General features: G+C 57.9%; 1 protein-coding gene across 5 annotated transcripts in view; it reads left to right on the top strand.

The window, feature by feature from the left end:
* The first annotated feature begins 2,078 nt into the window (after nucleotides 1-2,078).
* The window catches only part of NECTIN1 (nectin cell adhesion molecule 1), a 127,362-nt gene continuing 109,012 nt past the window's right edge, over nucleotides 2,079-20,428 (top strand). Inside the window, exon 1 of one of the 5 annotated variants that reach the window (XM_080366874.1) lies at nucleotides 2,079-8,326. In XM_080366874.1, the coding sequence (XP_080223000.1) occupies nucleotides 8,245-8,326 (82 nt within the window). In that variant the 5' untranslated portion in view covers nucleotides 2,079-8,244. The remainder of the gene's footprint in view (nucleotides 8,327-20,428) is intronic. The other 4 variants (XM_080366876.1, XM_080366875.1, XM_080366878.1 and 1 more) reach the window with 4 other exon arrangements.

The raw sequence follows: 20,428 nt of genomic DNA, 5'->3' as shown, positions 1-20,428 counted from the left end.
TATGGATTTTAGCAAAGCTTGCACCCGCACGGCTGGGCTGGGAATGGGGTTGGAGCTGCCTGCTGTGTCCAGCCGTGCCAGCACGGACAAGGCGCGAGCTGCCGCACCACAGCTGGGCTCATGCCAGAGTGCCAGTAGAAATCCCCACATCTGGGCTGGATTTGCTGCAGGTTTGCTAAAGCTGATGCATCGGAGTTGCTCCAGAGGTACAGCTCGACACGGGGGAGTTGATCTGGTTCGACTCCAGGGTCTCCAGCGGGGTGACAGTGAAGTTACCCTGCTGACAGCGATGTGTCCCCCCAGACCCATCGTGCTGGCTGCGGGGGCACCCTGTGCTTCCCCTCTACAGCAGCAGCTCTGCTGCTGTGGCATGAAAATTACACTCTTGTGCTATTGACTTGACAGCCTGCAAACGAGACTGGCCTGCAAACCTTCTGACTTCTCACCCTGTGATCCAGAGATGAGGTCTCCCAGAACAGCACATGCAAGAAGTAAAGCCTCTTTGCCCAAGCAAAGAGTATTTTCCACTTGTAAATTTACAGCAAGTTCTGATCCCAATTCAAACCCGAAGCAGAGCGTGTCGCTGAATTTCCAGTCCAGAAGAAATCCTCTCTGTGGCTTTTCGCTTACGGATGACTGCACAGCGGCGTGTAAACCCCTCAGTCAGGTGGCTATTCCGGGTATTGGTTTGGGACTCGGTGTCCTGCCTTCCTCGCCACGCATGGGCACTGCCAAGGCGCTGAGGAAGGCAGGGCTGCAGCGCTGTTCAATAATGCACACCATTTTCTAATACAACAGTCGCTGAGGCTTGTGCACACCCTGAACGAGCTGTGCCAGTGCTGGAGAGCGTGCAGTGCGGATGCTGGGGCCGAGGGAACAAGTCTTCAGGGGAGAGCGAGCGAATTCCCCTTGCCGGACTGCATTAGCAATGCCGGGAACACACGCCCTGCAAAATATTTCTGCTGATTTCACTGTATATTTCTCCCCTGCATTTATTTTCTCTACGCCACGTCTCCCTGTACGTGCTGTCCCAAACCTTCTGCCCAGCATGGGGGGCACACGCAGGACAGGAGTTTTAATTCCTGGGAGAGGCCAGCTCCGCCAGGGAAGGCCGTGGCTCCTTCCGCAGCGCTGGGGCAGCTTTCCCGCAGCAGCGGCTCCTGGCTGAGGCTGAGCCGGGGGGTGCGGGAGCCGTGACCCCCGCCCGGGTGGCGCTGTGAGCTGGCACCGGCTGTGCCTCCGGGGCCGTGGGGCCGAGGCGCTGAGGGGCTGAGGGGCCGCGCCTCTGAGTCTGTTGGGCCGTGGGGCCGTTGGGCCGTGGGGCTGTTGGGCCGTGGGGCTGTTGGGCCGCGCCTCCGGGGCCATGGGGCCGTGGGGCCGTTGGGCCGTGGGGCTGTTGGGCCGTGGGGCTGTTGGGCCGCGCCTCCGGGGCCATGGGGCCGTGGGGCCGTTGGGCCGTGGGGCTGTTGGGCCGTGGGGCTGTTGGGCCGCGCCTCCGGGGCCATGGGGCCGTGGGGCCGTTGGGCCGTGGGGCTGTTGGGCCGTGGGGCTGTTGGGCCGCGCCTCCGGGGCCATGGGGCCGTGGGGCCGTTGGGCCGTGGGGCTGTTGGGCCGTGGGGCTGTTGGGCCGCGCCTCCGGGGCCATGGGGCCGAGGGGCCGTTGGGCCGTGGGGCCGTGGGGCCGTGGGGCCGCGGGGCCGAGGGACCGCGCCTCTGAGTCTGTTGGGCCGAGGGTCCGCGGGACCGTGGGGCCGAGGGGCCGTGGGGCCGTGGGGCCGAGTGGCTGTGGGGCCGAGGGGCCGTGCCTCTGAGTCTGTTGGGCCGTGGGGCCGCGGGGCCGTTGGGCCGTGGGGCTGTTGGGCCGCGCCTCCGGGGCCATGGGGCCGTGGGGCCGTTGGGCCGTGGGGCTGTTGGGCCGTGGGGCTGTTGGGCCGCGCCTCCGGGGCCATGGGGCCGTGGGGCCGTTGGGCCGTGGGGCTGTTGGGCCGTGGGGCTGTTGGGCCGCGCCTCCGGGGCCATGGGGCCGAGGGGCCGTGGGGCCGTGGGGCCGTGGGGCCGCGGGGCCGAGGGACCGCGCCTCTGAGTCTGTTGGGCCGAGGGTCCGCGGGACCGTGGGGCCGAGGGGCCGTGGGGCCGTGGGGCCGAGTGGCTGTGGGGCCGAGGGGCCGTGCCTCTGAGTCTGTTGGGCCGTGGGGCCGCGGGGCCGTGGGGCCGAGGGGCCGTGGGGCCGAGGGGCCGTGGGGCCGAGGGGCCGTGGGGCCGTTGGGCCGAGGGGCCGTGGGGCCGCGGCCGCCCCCACTCCCGCCGGGAAGCGGCCGGAGCCGGCCCCGCCGACACTAGGTGGAGCTCGGCGGTTGCGCTGGGCGCCGCGGGGCCGGGCCGGGCCGCCCCGGGGGCTTGCTGGCAGGCACGGCCGCTCCCGCCCGCCTCCGCCGCGGCGAGGTGCTGCGGCCCGGCCGCCCCACCGGGAAGGCCCCTCCTGCCCGTGGCCCCTGCGCCGCAATCCAGCGGGCACCCAGGGCTGGGCACCTTGTCCTGAGCGCCCAGCAGCCCGAGCCTCCCGCTCCGGGAGGGCACAAGCCCAGACCACCCCAGCAGCCGCTCGCTGGCCGTGCCCGGTGGCCCGGTGGCCGGTGGCCGGGCGGTGGGTGCGTGTGGCACAGGCAGCCAAGGAGGCGCGTGGCCCGAAGGCGCAGCGGGTCTGGGCGAGGCGCGGATGCTGCCCGCAGCGCTCGCACCCATGCAGGGGCACCCTGGCCCCCAGTCGCTCCCCGTTGGGGCAGGCTGGGCCCAAAGGCTCCGCTGCTGCCGGCCGTTCCACCACGTGCGTCCTCCCAAGCCCACCAGCCCTGCGCTTCCAGCTGCTTCCCACCGACAGCCCGTAGCAGAACCCATACTGCTCTCTGCAAGGCTGGAATTCCTAATCTCCCTGGGCTGCTTTTCTCCATGTATAATGAGGATTATGGTTTAATTCCTGCCTCACAAGGGGGTGCTGTGCAGATTGAGAGGGTTAAGGTACTCAGCGTTGCAGCAAGGCTATTACAAACCCTTCGGCAGAGGGGGACAGAAAAACCCCACTGCTGTTTGCAGGCTGCTTACAACTCGCATCAGCTTCCATTAACTGGGAGGCAATTTTCTCACCAGTTCAGATTTAATTTCTTCTCCAGCTGCTGGCCCTATCCAGAGAACAGCAGGACAGGAGCTACTACCAGCACTGAATTGCCTTGTAAAAGGACGGTGCTTTCAGATCTGAAGGAGTGTCTGCTGTCTGGTGTGTATGTGTGGGTACGTATGTGCGTTCATGCAGGCATGTAGGAGGCTGTATCAGAAGAGCTCAGAAGTGAAGCCAAGCAGAGAATCAGCTCAGGAAGCCCTTTGCACCTCTGATCCCTCATTGTTGACTGTGCCGCAGACACATTATGTGTGTTTACAGATGAAAAAGCAAAAATAAAACTGATGCCGGCTTTAGAATTCTGTTCAGCACAGCCTTCTGCACTGATTCAAAATGTTTATAAACACAGAAGTTAATGTAATCAGCACTGCAGCAAATACACACCAGGTACACAGCGGAGACAGGAGTGTCAAAAGCGCTCCCAGCTCAGAATGACAGGCCTCTGCTGCGGGCTCTTCATCAAACAAAAGCAGCTGAAAAAATCCACTGAGGAATGTTTTAAAGAGCAGCTCCTCCCCCCCTTCTTCCCTCTTTTCCAATCCCCTCTGGTAATCATAATTGTCAAAAATAATATAAGATATCCATTCCCACTGAGCCTTTCATGTCGCAGGGCCTTGCCAGACTGCGGGTGTGCAGGGAGCCACTGGAAAGCGGCCACTGCTCGGGAAGGGGAGCGGTGGCACAGCCCCAGACACTGGCGGGAGGAACTGGAGTTCGCCAGTGTGGGGGAATTCCTGGGTGACATTTCCTCCTCCACAGGCAGGCAGCAGCCCTGAGGATGGAAACGAAGTGGTCCCCTGGGGGCTATCCATCAGCACAGCCCCATTGTTCCTGAGCATGTGCTGTGCTCATCCCAGGGCAGATAGGAGCTGCATTTACAAAGATCTGGGGCAGCCAAAAGATTTGGACTAGCCATTTTGCCCGGACTCCAGCCCAGCAACTCTTGAGCCCTGGGGAAGGATGGGTATCAGCTTGCCAGGGAAGACCGCATCTGAAGGAGCTGTGTCTTTGCAGAGCCCTTACCAAACCATCCCGTCTCCTCCTGCACATCGCTATAAGACCACACTCAGCCATGGTAGCCAGTGGGAAGGATTTGGGGAGGTGCGTGTGAAACGTCCTATTACAGCAGGTTGCTGCAGAGACGTTACCTCACATGTCAGCATCAGCAGAAAACTCTTATGCTGGCTGAACAGCCAAAATGCTGGGCGGACAAAACTCGACAGTGCTTGACTTCAAGCAAGCCTTTTTTTTTTTTTTTTCTTTTTTTTTCTCCCCCAGCCAAATGTTGTTTCATGCTTTAATGGCAATTTTCAAGAACTATATTAGCATGACAACTTATGTAAGTGTCGGCCAAGTTACTACACCCTTTCTAGTATCTGTGCCCAAAACAGATTTCACAGGGGTATAGAGGAAGGGGCTTGTATAAGTTTTGGATCTCTGTTCTGATGGCTAGTTGCCGTCTAGAATGAGACTTCTGCCATCCCTAAAAACCAAGAGGGGGTAAATATCGCTTCTGTGCAGTATTGCAGATGATTTGCTGTGGGGAAGGGGGGATTCCTCACAGCCCAGGCCTTCAGACTATCTGAAGCACCAGGTGGGTTGTTTTTTTCTCTCTTTGTTTCTAGTGGAATATGTTTACGCATTTATGAAAGGGATCTCTGAGCCTCAGCATGGTTCATGTGTTCCTGTGCTAGGAGTAGAAAGGATGGGCAATCTTTGAAACCCCTGTCCTATCATTGCAAGCACCATGGTATACAGAGTAGTTTGGGCTTCTCCTCCGCATCTCTGGCTAGGATGCTCTTTAGAAAGCTACTGCTTCAAGGGTTAGAACCAAGGAAAGAAACAATTGGCTAAACCAGCTGATATAGCAAGGCAGAAGGCAGCCCCAGCAGCCCCTCAGAGGACATACACAGAGACCTCCCCAAATCAAAAAAATAAGTATGATGCAATTAAATATGTTACATATTATGATCTTCCTCCCCTAGAAATAACAAAGACTGCCAAACCAAAGTATTGTACCCCTGCCTTTCCTGCTCATGCAGAAGTCCCCTTGGGCTTCACGGAAAGTTTGGACTCGCAAAAAGCTGCAGAACAGGGGCCCCATGGCACTGTGTAATAAATCTTAGAAGTTAACAGCCAGAACTGTGCCAAATGTGATGGGTTTTGCTTTGCGCAGGATCATGAAAATAATACATTCTGGCTTAATAAGTTAGGCCTGATGCACCAGGGCTAACAGTCTGCTGCTGCTGCTGGTGCTGCTAATGGATTTACCTTTTTGTCTCAGATGTTTGAGGTCTGTGATTTGGGAGGCCAGGGCCCAAGGCTCTATCAAATATTGCCATATTCTCAAAGAGAAATCTCAATCGTACCCTAGACGTCGCACTGAAATGTCACCTTGCTTAGATCAAGCTCTGATCAATCCCAAGTTTTTCTTCCTGCGATTGATTTCAGATGTGAGTTTTGCAACTAACCAGGAGGGAATTCTGTGTGTTTGCCTTGTCTGTTCTGTGTCACCCGCAAGCCCCCAGGAACAGCGTTCCCCTTCCCTCATAGCGAACGACTCAGGCAATTTTGGTGTTTGCCAAACCATCACCGCTCCCCGTGGCCAAGCACTGCACCAGAGGGTTGCAAGGGTGAGAACAGACCTGCCTGGTGTACGGCATAATCACAGCTTTGGCCGCTCTCTTTCCTTTCCCAGAGGAAAACCTCTTGCTGCCGGGCCTGTGAAGCAAGCGCTGAATGTGCGGAGCGAGGGTAACCGACCCAGGGGGTCAACGCCGTGGGAGTGCAGGGAGCTTGCAGCAGTGGTGCTGAGGTCTGGCCTGCCCCACGCACCCCCGCAGAGGCTAGCCCAGGTGCCGGTGGTAATGCTTTGAAAGGGAGATGGGAGAGGATAAAACGCTGGGAAAAACATAAGTCAGAACGTTGTATAATGTGGGGGACTCGATCGCAATTTAGAGAGACCTGCCCAGGGGAGTCATGTCTCATCGGAGGTATCTCTTTAATGAAGTCGGGAAAAGAAATAATGAGATTTTATGGATTAAAAGTGAAACTAGCCAGATAAACACTCCAAGGACAGGAAAACCAACCGCTGAAACAACCGTTGCAAAGGTGCGGGGAGCTCTCCATAGCTTGCCTGTCCACAAGGACAGGGGGTCACGCTCCCATGCTCCGGCCTGCAGCTTTACCGAGGCAGCGGGAGGCAGAAATCATCGGGGCAGGCTCAGCAGCCTCCGCTCCACAAGCAGGATGTCCAGAGGAATCCCAGTGGCTTTAAAGTCTGCGAATCTATTAACTAAACCGCATTACTACGTAATAACTTTTGTTATTTTGGAGCAAACCTTGTATCTGGCTAATCCGCTTTGTTACAGAGCTGCCCATCCTTCCCTCGAACAGGAATTAACTTCTAAAGGAATTAAAAGGAGGAGGAGACTGCTGAAGGGGTCCTTAGAGGTATCTTTTTATAGCTGCTGGCTGCTGCCCCCCCCCTTCCCTTCTCCACTACGTGTGGTATCCTTCCCCACTGGTTCTGTCCTTTTCTGCTTGCCAGGCATTGATTTATTCCTGTGTTGTTCTAATGGAGCTTGAAATCAACATGACTTTGTTGTTGGTTGTTGTCATTGTTGTTCACATCTTTGTTTGGGGTTCAGCAACCTGGTGGAGGCCGGGACAGCTCAGGACTGGCATGAGCAGGCTAAACACCTCTTTAGCAAAAGAGCCACAAAACCCACGTCTGTGTCCACATAACAAGGGCCGATACAGAGCGTAGCAAACCAGTGCTGCGCTTCGCTTATCGGCACGCGCAGGATGTGTCCAGAGCAAGCTCCTGCTTCCAGCAGGCCCCATGGGAAGCTGTGTATCGCTTAGGATCTCCATCCAAAGCATTCAGAAGCGTGAATCCCATAGGATAGCCGCATCTATTTCTCACGTGATTTATGGAAAGGGTCTTTTATGTGGCAGATCAGCAGCCCCATAGGTAGGCTGCCATCACTGCCACCACTGCCACCACTGCCAGCAGCCCAGGCGTTCCGCCACCCCGGGGGGGGTCCGCAAACCAGCCCCAAGCCCACAAAGCCCGGGTGCCCCGAGAACACCGGGACCCCGCAGCGGGGGGGGGGGGGCGCGGGGCGATGGGCGCTGCCGAACAAAGGGCAGCTGCCAGCAGCAGCGGCGGCAGCCGGGGGGGCGGGGGGCGAGGCGGGCCGCCCCCATCCCCCGGCCGAGGCGGGCAGCCCCCGCGTCCGGGCGCGGCCCCCGGGGAAGCAGCCGTGTGTCCCCGTGTCCCCGTGTCCCCAGGCCGCGTGGCAGGCAAAGGGTTAACGCAGCGCCCTCCTTCCGCCTGCACTGACATCACGCAGGAGGGCGAGCGCCGCCGCCGCCCCGCCCGGAGTGCGCTGCGCTGCGTGTGCGTGTGCGTGTGCAGCGGCCGTGCCTTGAGCCCGGGCAGCCCCCGCGCCCCCCGCCCCGCGGCCGGCCCCGCGCCCCCCGCCCGGCCATGGAGCGCCGCAGCCGGCCCGCCGCCGCCGCCTGAGAGCCGCCGGGCTGCCGGCGCCCGGGACCGGAGGGCAGGCAGCGGGCGGGGGCTGCCGAGCCCCGCCGCCGGAGCCACGGGACCGCCGCTGCGGAGCCCGCGGAGGGCTCTCCCTCGCTTCCCTTTATTTGTTTTTCCTCCCCCCCCGCCCTCGGCCCCGCTTTTTTTCTTTTTTTTTCCTTTTTCCTTTTTTTTTTTTTTTTAATATTACAGTTCTCCCCTCCCCTTCTCGCCCGCCCGGCGCTGCGGACGTGCTCGCTCCCGCAGGACGCACCCGCGGTGCCCGGCCGGAGCGCCCCGCGCCCGCGGAGGGGGCCCCGCGCCCCGCCGAGCCCCGGGCCCCGCGGATGTGCCAGGCGCCCCCCGCCGCCCCCCGCCGCTCGGCCCGCGCCGCCTCTTTGTCCTCCTGCACCTACGTTTGTGGTTTTGTTTTTTTTTTTAATTTTTTTAAGCAGCCCTGATCACCACCGGGGGCGGGGAGGGTGGGGGGCCCAGCGACGCTGCCAGACCGACCCCTGCCCATTTCTCCTAAGGAACTCTCATGGCTTCACAGCTGCAGACAAGTTGCCGTGCATCTTGGTGGACTATCGGAGTTTGCATCCTGGCGGCCGCGCTCCTACCAGGTGAGCCGCTGCCGGCCGGTCCCCCCGGGAGGCGGTGGGCTCTGCCGGGGGTCGGGGCAGCTCCGGGGGAGGGCTGCGGGGTGCCTCGGGGTGGGGGGGAAGGGGTGCGGGACGTGCTGCGGAGCGGCGGGGAAGGCTGGGATCGGCTGGTGGGGGTGCGCGCCCGGGGCTGGAGCAGGTGTGGAAGCATCTGCGAGAGGGTGGGAGAGAGCCGGAGCCGGCTTCGCCTCTGGCTCGGGGAGGAACAACACGATCGTTTGTTTTGGAAGCAGCTGCGGGCAGTGGGCTCCGGCGGCCAGGGAGCCGAGGCCGTTTGTTTGCTTTTTTGGATCGAGCAACGTCTAGCGAGGCAGAGCAGCCAGGCTTCCCGGGAAAGGGGGCCACGAGGCTGGGCGATGAGCAGCGGTGTCTGGGAGGAGGGATGGAAGAAGCCCTGGGCTGTCCAGCATCCCTGAACTCGCCGCTGCCCCCAGGCGCACACAGACGCTTCCCCCGGGCGCTTCTGGCGGGGGGGCTGGGCTGCTCCCGGGGCTCAGACCTTCCCCTTCACTGCTTTTGTGCTTGGGAGCCCCACGGCGTCCTGAGCTCCCCCACACACCCCCCGCGGTCCTGAGCTCCCCCCCCCCCCCCCCAGGTCCTGAGCTCCCCCCCCGCCCCCGGTCCTGAGCGCCCCCCCCCCGCAGGCTCTGAGCAGCCCCCACCCTCCTCCGGTTCTGAGCCCCCCCTGGGAATGAGGAGGTGGGCAAAGGTTTGGATCGCCTTCTCCCCAGCTCCCTCGCCCCACGCTGGTGGCTGCAGGAGAGCCCCGCTGCCCCCCGGCTCGGTCCTGCCCGGGGCTCTGGCACAGCGCGGGGGGGCGCAGGGTGACCCCCTTCGCCCAGTGCCCGGGGGGCTTTTTTATCCTGCTCCAGTGCAATGTGGATTAATGCCATCCTGGGGGGCTTTCCGGAGCCGGCTGTCGGAGAGGTGGCCGGGGAGCCGGCAGGCTGGTCTTACAGCGCTCGTGAATGAACTGGGGAATGCAAACAGCACCGATGTTTGCCTTGCTGAGGCCAGGCTCCTGGGGGCTGTGGCTGGAGGGGCTGGCAGCGGGCACATGTGCCACCCCCCCCCCCCGGTCGGTGTCCAGCCTTCTGCAGGGGTGAGAGGCAGCCTGTGCCTGCAGGACTGGGATCTGCAGCTGGAGAGAAGTTGCAGTGAAGGCAGGGTGGAATTGCCTCCGCTCCTCCTCTGGCTCGGCTGGGGCAGCATCCTAGAGGAGCCGCCAGGCTGGCTGGGCTACCACTGTGGCCACCGTTAGCAGGGTCTGGGCCAGAGGACCGGCCATCGGAGCAAATGCCAGGGCCCAGGGTTCTCTAATGCTAGCAGAGACAGTGATGATAACATCCAGGGCTTGGGGGATCAACAGAGCAGTGGCTGGATGGTCCAGCTAAAATGGATGAGGGCAGAGGTGAAATGGGAGGAGGTGGTGGTCAAGGAAATAGGAAAACTGTGAGAGGGAAGGAAGAGGTTAGAAATGATGAGAAACCAGGTCTGGGTACACCTCTGTATTCCTAGGACAAAGGGATCTGCTGTGCATTGCAAAAAGAGGTGAGGGAAGGGACAGCCTCGGGCTCCCTGCACTCTGTGCTTCCAGGCAGGTGCCTGGCTGAGCTCTGCCTCCTCGCAAGGAGTCTCAGAACTTTCCATGCCATTCTTCACCTGGTCTTCCCTCCTTCCCATCCCTTCCCACAACCCCTAGGAAAGGTGCTGGAGGTGGAGTAATGCTGTGGTGACTGTGCTGGGTAAACCAGGAGGGGTTTATGCTCCCCCAGTCCCGCAAGGAATTGCTTTCACCAAGGAGACGCACCGACAGTGACCCCTGAGGCAGCCTTGCATCTCACCTTGCCCTGCCAAGAGACACTTTTTTCACCCCAGTTATCCTATTTTTGGCTGTTCTCGAGGCTTTGCTGCCAGCAGTCGGGCAAACTCATCTCCTGCCACTCTGCAGTAGCCTGGTAGTTTGTCTTGCACTGTCCTGCTGACAGCTCTGCCAGGATAAGCCAGTGGTGCATCTAGTGGTGCTTTGCCAAGCGAAGGGTACAGCCAGCTCTGCAATGCTCCGGGAAGATAATCCTTCCTGACCACTGTCCGTGATCACCGAGTACCCTGCAGCCTGTGTGGGCGAGACTTTCGGCTGGACCAGTTCAGTGGTGAATGCACCACATTTGCAGGAATGCCTGATTCTCAATTACGTATTTATTCATTCATTCGTTTCATTCATTCGTGGGCTTATTTGTACTGTGGATGCATCCCAGAGCTGCGGGCAGGGACCAGCACAGTGCTGTGCTAGGTGCTGCACAAAGCCGCAGCAGACGGACAGACCTTCCTACACCACAGGTCTGAATGCTGTACTGAGGCGGGCAGTTCCTCAGGTTTGCAATGCATTGTGCCAAAATCAGCCGAGGGTACATATCTAACAAGCCGTATGTAACCTCTGAGTGCAGACAGGCTTGCTTATAAAGGAGAAACGGAGATGAGAACTTGGGGTCCTCTATTATAAGCAAATTAATAGCTGTGGACTTTGTTGAAAAATGTGTTTTGGTACCTAGCACCAAAGGAGGATGAGAGGAAGGCAGGAGACAGTACTTGCTTTCTGGAAAACCTTTCCTGCTCCTCTGATCAATGCCGTTTCATTTTGTTGCCATCCACGTATACTACCTCCCCCTTCTGACAATGTTAGCTTTTTTTCTGATAAGGAAATAAAAGTTCCCTGCTGTAAAAGCTGAAGGAGTCCCTTATAAAAATCTGCCTTACAAATCGTCTTTAATGTGATCGGCTCAGTCGTCCAGAACAGATTCAATTCAGGGTTCCTCCAGCCTTCCATGCAAATCTGTCTGCCTGTCCATTTGGAGCCACTAACCGGGTATCAGCTCAGGCTACGGCTTTAGGGCTTCGAGGTACTGATATGAGCAGGGCTTATTGAAAAGCCATGGGGTGCTGGGGAGGAGAGATCCTAGGCGGCTGATCTTCAGAGGTTAGGAACACTTGCAGTTAAATTTATGCTTTACATGTCTTAACAATCTGTCTGTTTATCCCCGCCATGAAATTCGGTACAGCTTGAGTTGCAACCACGCAGAGCAGAGGCATTCATCTTGTGCTTGGTCCTGCATCTGCATATCTGGGCCCCTATTTCCAAATGCTCCCCTCTGTCTGGGGACAAATTCCTGTCTGCTACCACTGGGCCACCTCTTGGGCTCTGAGGGGGCCTGTGAGCCTTTCTTTGCAAAGTGCTTTGAGATCCTCAGCAGGGGAGAGCGGGAGAGGTGGCTGAAGGTTTGACACAGGGTTTTTGCATCACCGTGCTTGAAAGAGGCTTTGACGGAGCTGTAGTGACCTGGAGGCCTTAGGTCAAACTTGGCTGCAGCTGGAGGGAGGGTTCCTTGTTGGGGAGGTATGACAGCCCTCTGGAGTGCTGGCACTAGTCAAAGCGTGTCACTGCAGGATCCCGTCCGCCTTGTACTCTGTAAAGCTGCTTTAACATCCCAAGGCAGGTTCTCAAAGGCAAAAAGTTGCCAGAGTTTTGTTCAGCCTTTGGTTTGAGTTCTTTGTTACTTTTTCTTTCCTCCACATATCTCCTCCCAAAACTCAAAACTGACATCATCAGGCTATTTCAGGAAGCAAAAGTGTGTCTTTTGCTGATATTTTCTCATTAAACCTCGCTTCTTGCGGTGGAACCGACCCATCGAGTTTTAATCTGGAGTGAATTGATGAGCTCATGCATGTGTCAGCGTGGGTGAGGCGACAGGCTGTACTGGGAGCCAGCTCAGCCCACAAGCAGGAGAGTGTCTGCCCCATGGCCAGAGCCAGGGGACGACCGTGGTTAATGCTGTTTGCTCTCTGAACCGGCAACGTTAATCAAGCAAGAGCTCCCAGCCCGGTGCGCACGGATCCATTTGCAGAGACATACAGGAGCGGGGGCATTGCCACATCCAGCAACGCAGCTAGCGCGAGGCAAATACTCGCAATTAACTGGTGGCTGACAAGATGCCGATGCTGGCGGAGCCTGGCACATCCCTCCTCGCATCGCCCCTCCTCTGGGCTGCAGCTGTACCAGCCACAAAGCCAAGTTTACGGGGAGGCACCAAAAGGATCCTTTGGGCACTGCTCACACCTCAGCTGAATCACGAAGGGAACCAGAAGAGCCGGTTGTCGTGACCTGCTTCCCAGGCCTGCCTTTCCACTGGCACCCCTTGCCCTCTGCTAGCGCTGCTAAGGCTGAGGACAACTGGGGCAGCCCATCATAAGGCTGGGGGAGAGCAGCGTGTGGCCACCACTAGCCGGGGGAAGGCTCCTTCCCACCTCCAGCACCCCTGGGGAGTTACACAGCACTGCCAGCAGACAGGCTTTGCGGGGGAGATGGTGGGGCAGCACCCGGGGAAGATGATTTCTTTATTTTTTGGAAGAAGAGAAGTCAGGCTGCCTGTGAGTGCTGCAGGGATGAGCTGGTAAGTGCTCAGATGGACGGCCACCATCCTCGGGGCCTCTGGGAAAAGATTTGTGTCTTGCAACATCGTTGCTCGAGGTGGTGATGGCGCTTGCTCAGTCCCTTTCACAGGCTAGCAAGGCGTATCGGTGCAAAAAGCAGAAACAGATGAGAGAGGGACAAAGGTACTCCAATCTGAGCAACCCCTGGAGATCTTCTTGCTTTTTTGAGTAAGTCAGATTAAATCAGGGCAGCTCTGATGCAGGGTGAGTTGGTGGCGCCAGCCACTGGAGCTGGGACCCAGTTTGCATTTGAGACACCTATTGTGTTAATTACCAAAGCACAGCCGTCCCAGCACAGAGAATTCACAGCTCTGCAGTGAACGCTCCCTAACCCAGATTATTGTTGCAGGTGAAAATTTGTTTAACTAAGGAATGAAGCCTCTCATGATACATCCCCTTGCTTTCGGCTCGGCTGCTGTTGAGCTGCAGATATATCCTGGCCTTACAGTTTTCTTCACTTCTCCCAGTGCAGGTTTAGTCCAGGTTAGGTTGATGCACGTACCCTCCCAGCACACACGCACGTACCCTCGAAGTTTTCAAGGGGAACCCCTCGGCTGCATAGGGGAAGAGAAACTCTTGCCCAAGCTGCCCAAATGCAGAAGTGTCATCCACGAGCGGAAGGAGAGTTTCCCCAAGTGAGATCCCGGGGCAGCCGGGCAGGCACCTCCCTGGCCTTCCACGGTGCCACCATGCTAGGCTTGAAGTCCTGCCTTTATCATGTCTCTGTCACTCACAGAAACGGGAGGCGAAATCTGCGGGCGCGAGGGCTGCTGCCCTTCCCCGCACTGTGTGTGCTCCGTGTGTTTCTGTGTGTCCCTGCCTCCGCGGGCCCCGGGGAAGCGTGGGGAGTTTAATCCCCTGGCTTCCATTCACTGCTTGTCCCCATTCACTGCTTGTCCCCGTCTCTGGGGCTGATGCAGCCATTCATGCAGGCTGGCATCACAAAAGCTGCGGCAGCTCTCGGCTCTGCAGCAATCCCGAGGCAGGCGAACAAGAGCTACTGGGCATGTGAGGGGGAGAAAGAGCTTCGGTCCCTTGCTGCTTGCCCAGCCCAGGAGGACAGGGGTCCCAGGCTAGGGCAGCTGCTTGTGCCCTGCGTGGCGCAGGTCTGAAGTGGCTGGGGCCAGGGGGAATCTGCCCAGCGGTCTCTTGTCCCTTCAGCATCTCTGTGGGGTGCTGGGGATGGATAGGAGGAACCGGCCCAACTCAATGAACCATCTCTACTCCATTCCCCCACCATACAGCTGTCCCTGCGGGACGTTTATAATCCTCCTTTGACATTATTTGGTGTGATGCAGGAGGACAGCCTTTCTAAGCACTATCCACCCAGCTCTGCCTCTCTCCCTCGGCTCCAGGCCTGCCCTCCCTGCCTCTGGGCCAGTCCAGCTGGAGACTGGTGCACAGCACTGCTTCCCATCTTCACTCGACCTACAGGTGGGCAGGGAGGGAGAGCTGCTGGAGAGGCAGGATCCGTGCGGCTCTCCTGCCTGAAAGAAGATGGGGTTTTCTGTTCCCCATCCCAGCCTGTTTGCCTTTCTAACTGCACGAAATAGCAAAGTGCCTCCATCTGCTCCCGACCATGCAGAGATGCTACAGAAGGACCTGCAAATCACATCACTGCCTTGAAGCAGCGGCAGGTACCAGATGGACCACCTGGCTATGAGACAGAAGGTGCTCCCAAGCCTGGTTAGTCAAGAGGACTCTGCCTCCATCTCTCTTCTCAGCAGTCCTCTCTCTACCTGGGAAACCCCTGTAATCAGACTTGGTTTTCAGTCTGTTTTTCTTTTCCCATGGAAGATCCATTCCTCCCCCGTGCTAGAGCGTGGCATCCGGAGGCACGGCCGGGAGCGACAGAGGGTCCATGCAGCTCACAGCCAGTGGCTAACATCCAGCGTTTCTGCTCTGGTGACAGGCGAGAGCGGTTCCCAGCACAAAGGCCCATCTGTGTGGGAGACGAGGGGGCTGGAGCGGAGCATCGTGTGGCCACCTGAGAGCTAAACCAGCCTTCTTCTCTGTGTGAGGCTAAAGACGCGGTACCCGATCAGCCTGCTGCAGTGGAGGGTCCGTAGCCACGTCATGTGGATCTGGGGGGGATGCTGGATTTCAGCCAGCCTTATAGGTGGATCCTTTTGAGGATCCCACACGTGGTAAAACCAGTTTTTTTTGTATCCCCTGGCAAGATACCTTCTGGACTAGGGGGATATACTGCTTGAGAAGCTTTTCACCGACCACATTCGCTGTCCCTAGGAGAGGCAGCCTGAGGGGGCAGGCTGGGGGCAGAGTTCTGGCTATGGACTAAGTTAATGTGTAGCAGAGGCTGGTGGGACTCCAGAGCTCAAGCAGAGGTCTATAATTAGAGGCTGTTGTGCTGAGTGTTGTAGCAAAGCCAGGGGTTACAAACGGTCTGTGGCGGGCAGAAGTCAGACCTAGGGGAGAGTTTATTACGACGAACAGGGTTTACTGGGAGGCACGTGCTGGGTAGCTGAGGAGACGGGTCAGGGTTTCTGACACTGTCTTCTCCAGGTTCCTGTGTAGAGCAGCTTGGCACACGGTGGTTATGCTGGCCTGTGCGAGGCACTGTGGCACTCGGGTCAGGGGAGAGCAGCAAGCTAGGAATGAACCCTGCCCTGTCCTTGAGCAACCCAAGCAAACGAGCTAGCTGAGCTCAGAGTCCGGGTCCGGATAAGTTATCAGTACGCTGCGGAGTCATAACTCACCCCTTGCCCAAACCCATGGCCTTGACGGAGGTTCCCCCTGCCTTGAAACTTCTCCTCGCCCTCCCACCGGGCTGGGACTAGAAATAAAGAGACTGTCTGGGTGCCTCAGTGTGCTACAGCCCTGGCTTTCCTGACAGCCACAGCCACAGCCACTGCATCAGAGGCTGATGTGTGCTATATGCCCAGCAAAGTGAATGCTGTGGGTGGGCAGGAGAAGGGTGCGCATTGCTGCCAGCACGTTAAACATCCATACGAAGCCTGCAGTCAGGAGTACACTGTCTTCAGTGGAGAATTAAGCTGCATCAAGCTATGGCTACTTTTTTCTTAAGGAGAGGCATCTAATGGGCTTTACTCTGTGACTTTTCTTGGGCTAGATAATGAGCACTGAGACCCCTTGTAGGCAAGCCCAGAGTGACGTTCCCACCAGAGTAGTTGTGCTGATGGCCTTCCTAGCCCGGGGGGGGTGCCCAAACCAGAGGAAATGTTAAGGACAGATAATCAGAGTTGGTTTAGGGGTTGTAAGTATGCACAAGACGATGATTGCCCCTGTTCCAGAGAGGCTGCAGCACATGGTATTTCCTTGCTTCTCTTGCCTGTCTTAACTCACTTAGCCAAGGCCCGTGTCATTTGAGAAGCAATGTTGTTCTAAGGGATGGAACAGAAGGCAGCAGCTAGTGATTTGGTGGTGTACAGCAGAGACAACTGCACAAGCTGTTCATGACTGGGCCTGTTCGTGTTCTTCCCCTTGCCAGCTGCAGCGGGTGGTGGCTGGGGACTGCGCTGCAGGATGGGGCATCTTCTGGGTGCGGGGCAGAACCAAGGCTGTGCCCATTTATGGTCAGTGAGGATCAGGGATGTCTTGCGGAGCAGCATCCTTGCCATGCCGTAATTTATATCAGCTGCCACAGTTCCCGTTGGATACAGGACCCCCCTTGGCTCTGTAGGCAGTGGTGCTGGGTGCTGTTAGTTTGTGCATTGCATCCCGCAGCTGGACATGCTGGAGTTCTGTGTATTTTACTTGGGAAGGGGGAGTTCATTTTTGTGTGCCAAGGGGCTGAGACCTAGGCGGTAGGGGCTGAGGAAAGGGCAGTCTGGGGCCAGCCCGGGAGGTAAATCGACAGCACAGCTATCGTCACGACTTCAAAGCCAATTGCTGCGCTTGTTGTGTCATATTGGTGAAGTGCATGGTGTCTTATGAAAGGCTTTAGAAAAAGCTTCTTGCTTTTCTCTTTGAGGCCGTGGTTGTGAAAGACACTTGTATGCACCAACATGTGAATCAACACGCGTGTGCTGGAGCAGCACTTCTGTCCCGGTGTTTGCAAGCATATCCACCCACCGCCAGCGCTCCCCTCTCCCTGGGCTTGCATTGATTCTCTGCTGTCTCCCAGGGGGAAGCAGGGAGGGGAGGGCGGCGAGGGTGAGGGGACCTGCTGCTATCGCTTGTGCCATCTGCGGCAGCCCCCCTTGCCCAGCCCAGGTGGAACGCTGCAGCTGCGGGTGGGGATGCGAGACCCAGACCTTCAGGGCAGCAGCAATGCCCTCCTTGCTGCAGGGCACCAGCGCTGGGGCAGCCTCTGAACATCTGCTGCTGCATCTCTGAAATGGAGGAGAGGGCTTGCAGGGGAGCAGGGAGAGGCCAGGAGCTCTGCGTGTGCAACTCCTGTGAAGAGACTTTTCCTAGTGATGGGGCTGAGCCTGCCAAAGGCATCTCATGTGCTTGGGTTCTGCAAGAACCCAGAGAAAGTGGGGGCAGGCTTATTGGGATCTCCTTGCAGAGGGAGTGATTACAGTGTGCTCTGATCTTTAGAGGAGGCTTGTTTGGGGATTTGCTCGATGCTCTGATGGGTGTGCTCATGTATCCCTTTGATACAAGCTGAAGAGGATCCTTCTGGGGAGGATGACTGCAGTCCTGGTAAGGGGTGGGAGGGATGGTAGGGAGAGAGGCTTGCACAGAGCACAGCTTGTAAAAGGGAGAACGTTCTCAGTGCCTGAGGACCCAGGAGGGAATTAGGGAGCAGGACTGAGGAAAGCTGTTGTGGTTGCAGAGGAAGGCAGCGCTCTGGCTGTTTATCTTTGGGTCCTCTAGGACCCCTCTGGAGCCAGGCTGAGAACTCCCACATCATTACACCTCCTGTGGCAGGCTGTTGCTGTGCAGCATCATTCAACCTGTGATTGGTTGACCTGTGATCAGTCAGCTGTTGACAAGATTTCCTAGATGCCTGCCAAAAAAGGAGCCCACCCCACTCCCCACGCTATGCAGGGAAGGAAACACTACCCAACCCAAGGAACAATAAGGCATCAGGAAGGAAAAACTGGCCTGGCCATCCTGCACAAGCCAGTGCATGGATTTCCCTGCCCCAAAGCTCAGGTGGCCTTGCCATGGGGAACAGCTGGGACACGCTGCTCCAGCGGGCCAAGCACCACGTGGGGTGGTGCCCTTGCTCCAACTCCACGGCTTCGTCCTTCAGTTGACATCCACGAGCTGGTCCCCGTGTCCCGGTGTCCCGTCCCCGCTGTGTCTGGTTACACGTTTGGGCTCCTGGCCCAGCAAACCAGGCTGCTGTTCCCGTGAGGGTGCCGCTGTGCAGAGCCACGTTGTGTCATTGCCTATGGGACATTATTGCAGACACTGAGTAAGCAGGGGCAGTGCAGAAGTCACCCTTCAGCATTCAGAGGAGCTGGTTTACATTTGCCACTGATTCAGCTGGGAACTGACCTAGCAATTTGCCAGGGAAAGAACCTTTATCCCCTGACCCCCCCAGGTCCTTCTGGGAGTTGGATTTCTCAGCCTACAACAGAACGATGGTGGTAGGAGTGAATCCTCTGGGGCTAATATTTCCAGCTATCACACTATAGAAAGAAAATTCTGCCTTTCTTGGCATGGCAGGAACAGACTTTCAAAAATGTACCCTGATTTTTAAATACCCTTTTTGCCTGTGGTGTAAATACTAAAATGTGGGTTTTTTCTCTCTCTTCTCTCCCGGAGTTTAAAAATATCGCTAGCCTGGGGAGGTGCATCTTTCAGTGAGATTTATAACGGCTGCTCGCAAGTGATGTGGAAAATGAGCCTCCCTCTGCCCCATCCAGCCTGGCACCTTCCAGGAATTTATTTCCTTTATTTGCGTGAACCTAAGAATACTTAGAGGCTGCATCTCCGCCCAAGCACTCTAATTATTTAAGTTTTGTTTATGGCCAATCTCTGGGGAGCTGAGTAGGTCCGGGTTGCCGATCCTTCCCTCGCCTGGGTAATTCAGCCCTGCATTACTGCCGTTTGATAATGATCAACAAATCACAGATGCCGTATCTATTGCCCGCTATGTATCACCCTGGCTCCGTAAATTGGCCGAGCCTTTGGCGGAGCCTTGGGAGCGGGTGTGAGCGAGACACGCACGGCCTCTGGCTGGCAGGGCTGCTGCGCGCAGGCGGGAGCCAGCGGGGCTGTGGGCAGGGGGTTGTGAGTCAGCCTGGTGGGGAGCTTGCTGGGGCAGGGACTCCTGCACAGCACCCAGCGTGGCAGGGCTCCTGACCTAGCTGAAGCCTTTAGGTGCTGCCTCAGCATTGCTTGCGCTAGGCAAGAAGCGGGCAGCTCCTGATGCAAGCACAAAGCTTTGGCTCGTTCCTGTTCCCTGGTCGGTGCCCGCTGCCGTGCCCGTGCCAAGCTGCTGCATTGCTTATCCCGTGACCCCCTGTGCGCTTCTGTCTCTGGTGGGAAGCCGCTGCCGTGGGGGAGGCTGAGCACTGCGGGGGAGGCAGGAGCCAGGGGGTGAGGGGGCAGTGAGGAGGCAGTGCCCTCCCCATGCACTTGGTCAGCACGGGCGCCGGGAGGCTTCTTCCTTGGCATGGCCAGGTGAGCGTCTGGGCTCTGCTGCTGGCCAGTGCCCAGCTCTGCAATCGGGCTGTGGGTGCTTCTGGTCTCAGCCTGACTCTGCACCTCCTTCCCGCAGCACCTGCTCCGCCAGCGCCCCTCAGTCCCCATCTCCATCTCCCCGCTGTGCCCACCCAGGTCCCTGCCCAGCTCAGGGGCTGAGCCTGGCTCTCCCGTTGATGTGCTTGGCCAAAGGCAGGCCAGAGAGTTTTGGCGGTGAGGGGCTCTTTCCCCCCCACCCGTGGCCAAGCTTCCCAGCCCCAGTCTGATCCACAGGAATGTGCAGTCTCCAGAGGCCGCGTGGTTGCCAGCGCCTCTGCTCCCGTCACGCTCCGTGATAAAGAGAGAGTGAGAGAGATTTTGATTACATTATGACAAGCAACAGAGAAATGGAGTGAAGGCTGCAGTCTGCCTATTGTAATTCCAATTAGCAGGGGTAATGTGGCCAAAGCCTGACAGCTGTATTGATCCAAACTTTGTATGGGGAGAACCTATAATGCAGTTTCAAAAGGTCCCTGGGGCATGGGGCTGAGCAGCTGTGCAGCTGTGGGGCAGGAGAGGGGAAGAAAGGCCTGTTGATAATGGAGCACATGAACAGGCGACTGCATCCCACCATCCGAAATGCCAGAGCCAGCCCGGTAGCTAGGCTCTCTCTAGGGCTGGATTTGCCTCAAAATCTGTGCTGCAAAATCCCCTTGAACCCCTTAGGACTTCTTTCTACCCACGTGGTGAAGCAGGTTGTCTGGCTGTGCATGTGGAATGAGTTTGTCAAGACTCAGTTTCTTCTTTAGACGGAATGTACCGAAGTCAAATAAACCAGCAGTGATCTCCCTGCCGGGGAACAAAAGCCCAGGGCTCAGGGGAAGGGGGGGGGTGGGGGGAAGGGGGAGTTTCCTTCTTGCACTTCAAGGCAGCTCCTCAAGGTCAGAGCTGAGGCAGGCTGGCAGAGGCTGTGGGCAGGCTGTTTGTGCAGATGCTGGCTCAGCTGTACCC

This window comes from Falco punctatus, assembly GCF_963210335.1.
Source record: "Falco punctatus genome assembly, chromosome: 16".
In the NCBI taxonomy this organism is placed as follows: domain Eukaryota; kingdom Metazoa; phylum Chordata; class Aves; order Falconiformes; family Falconidae; genus Falco; species Falco punctatus.
Note: the sequence above shows the minus strand (reverse complement) of the source record. Positions and strands in the feature narration are given on the sequence as shown.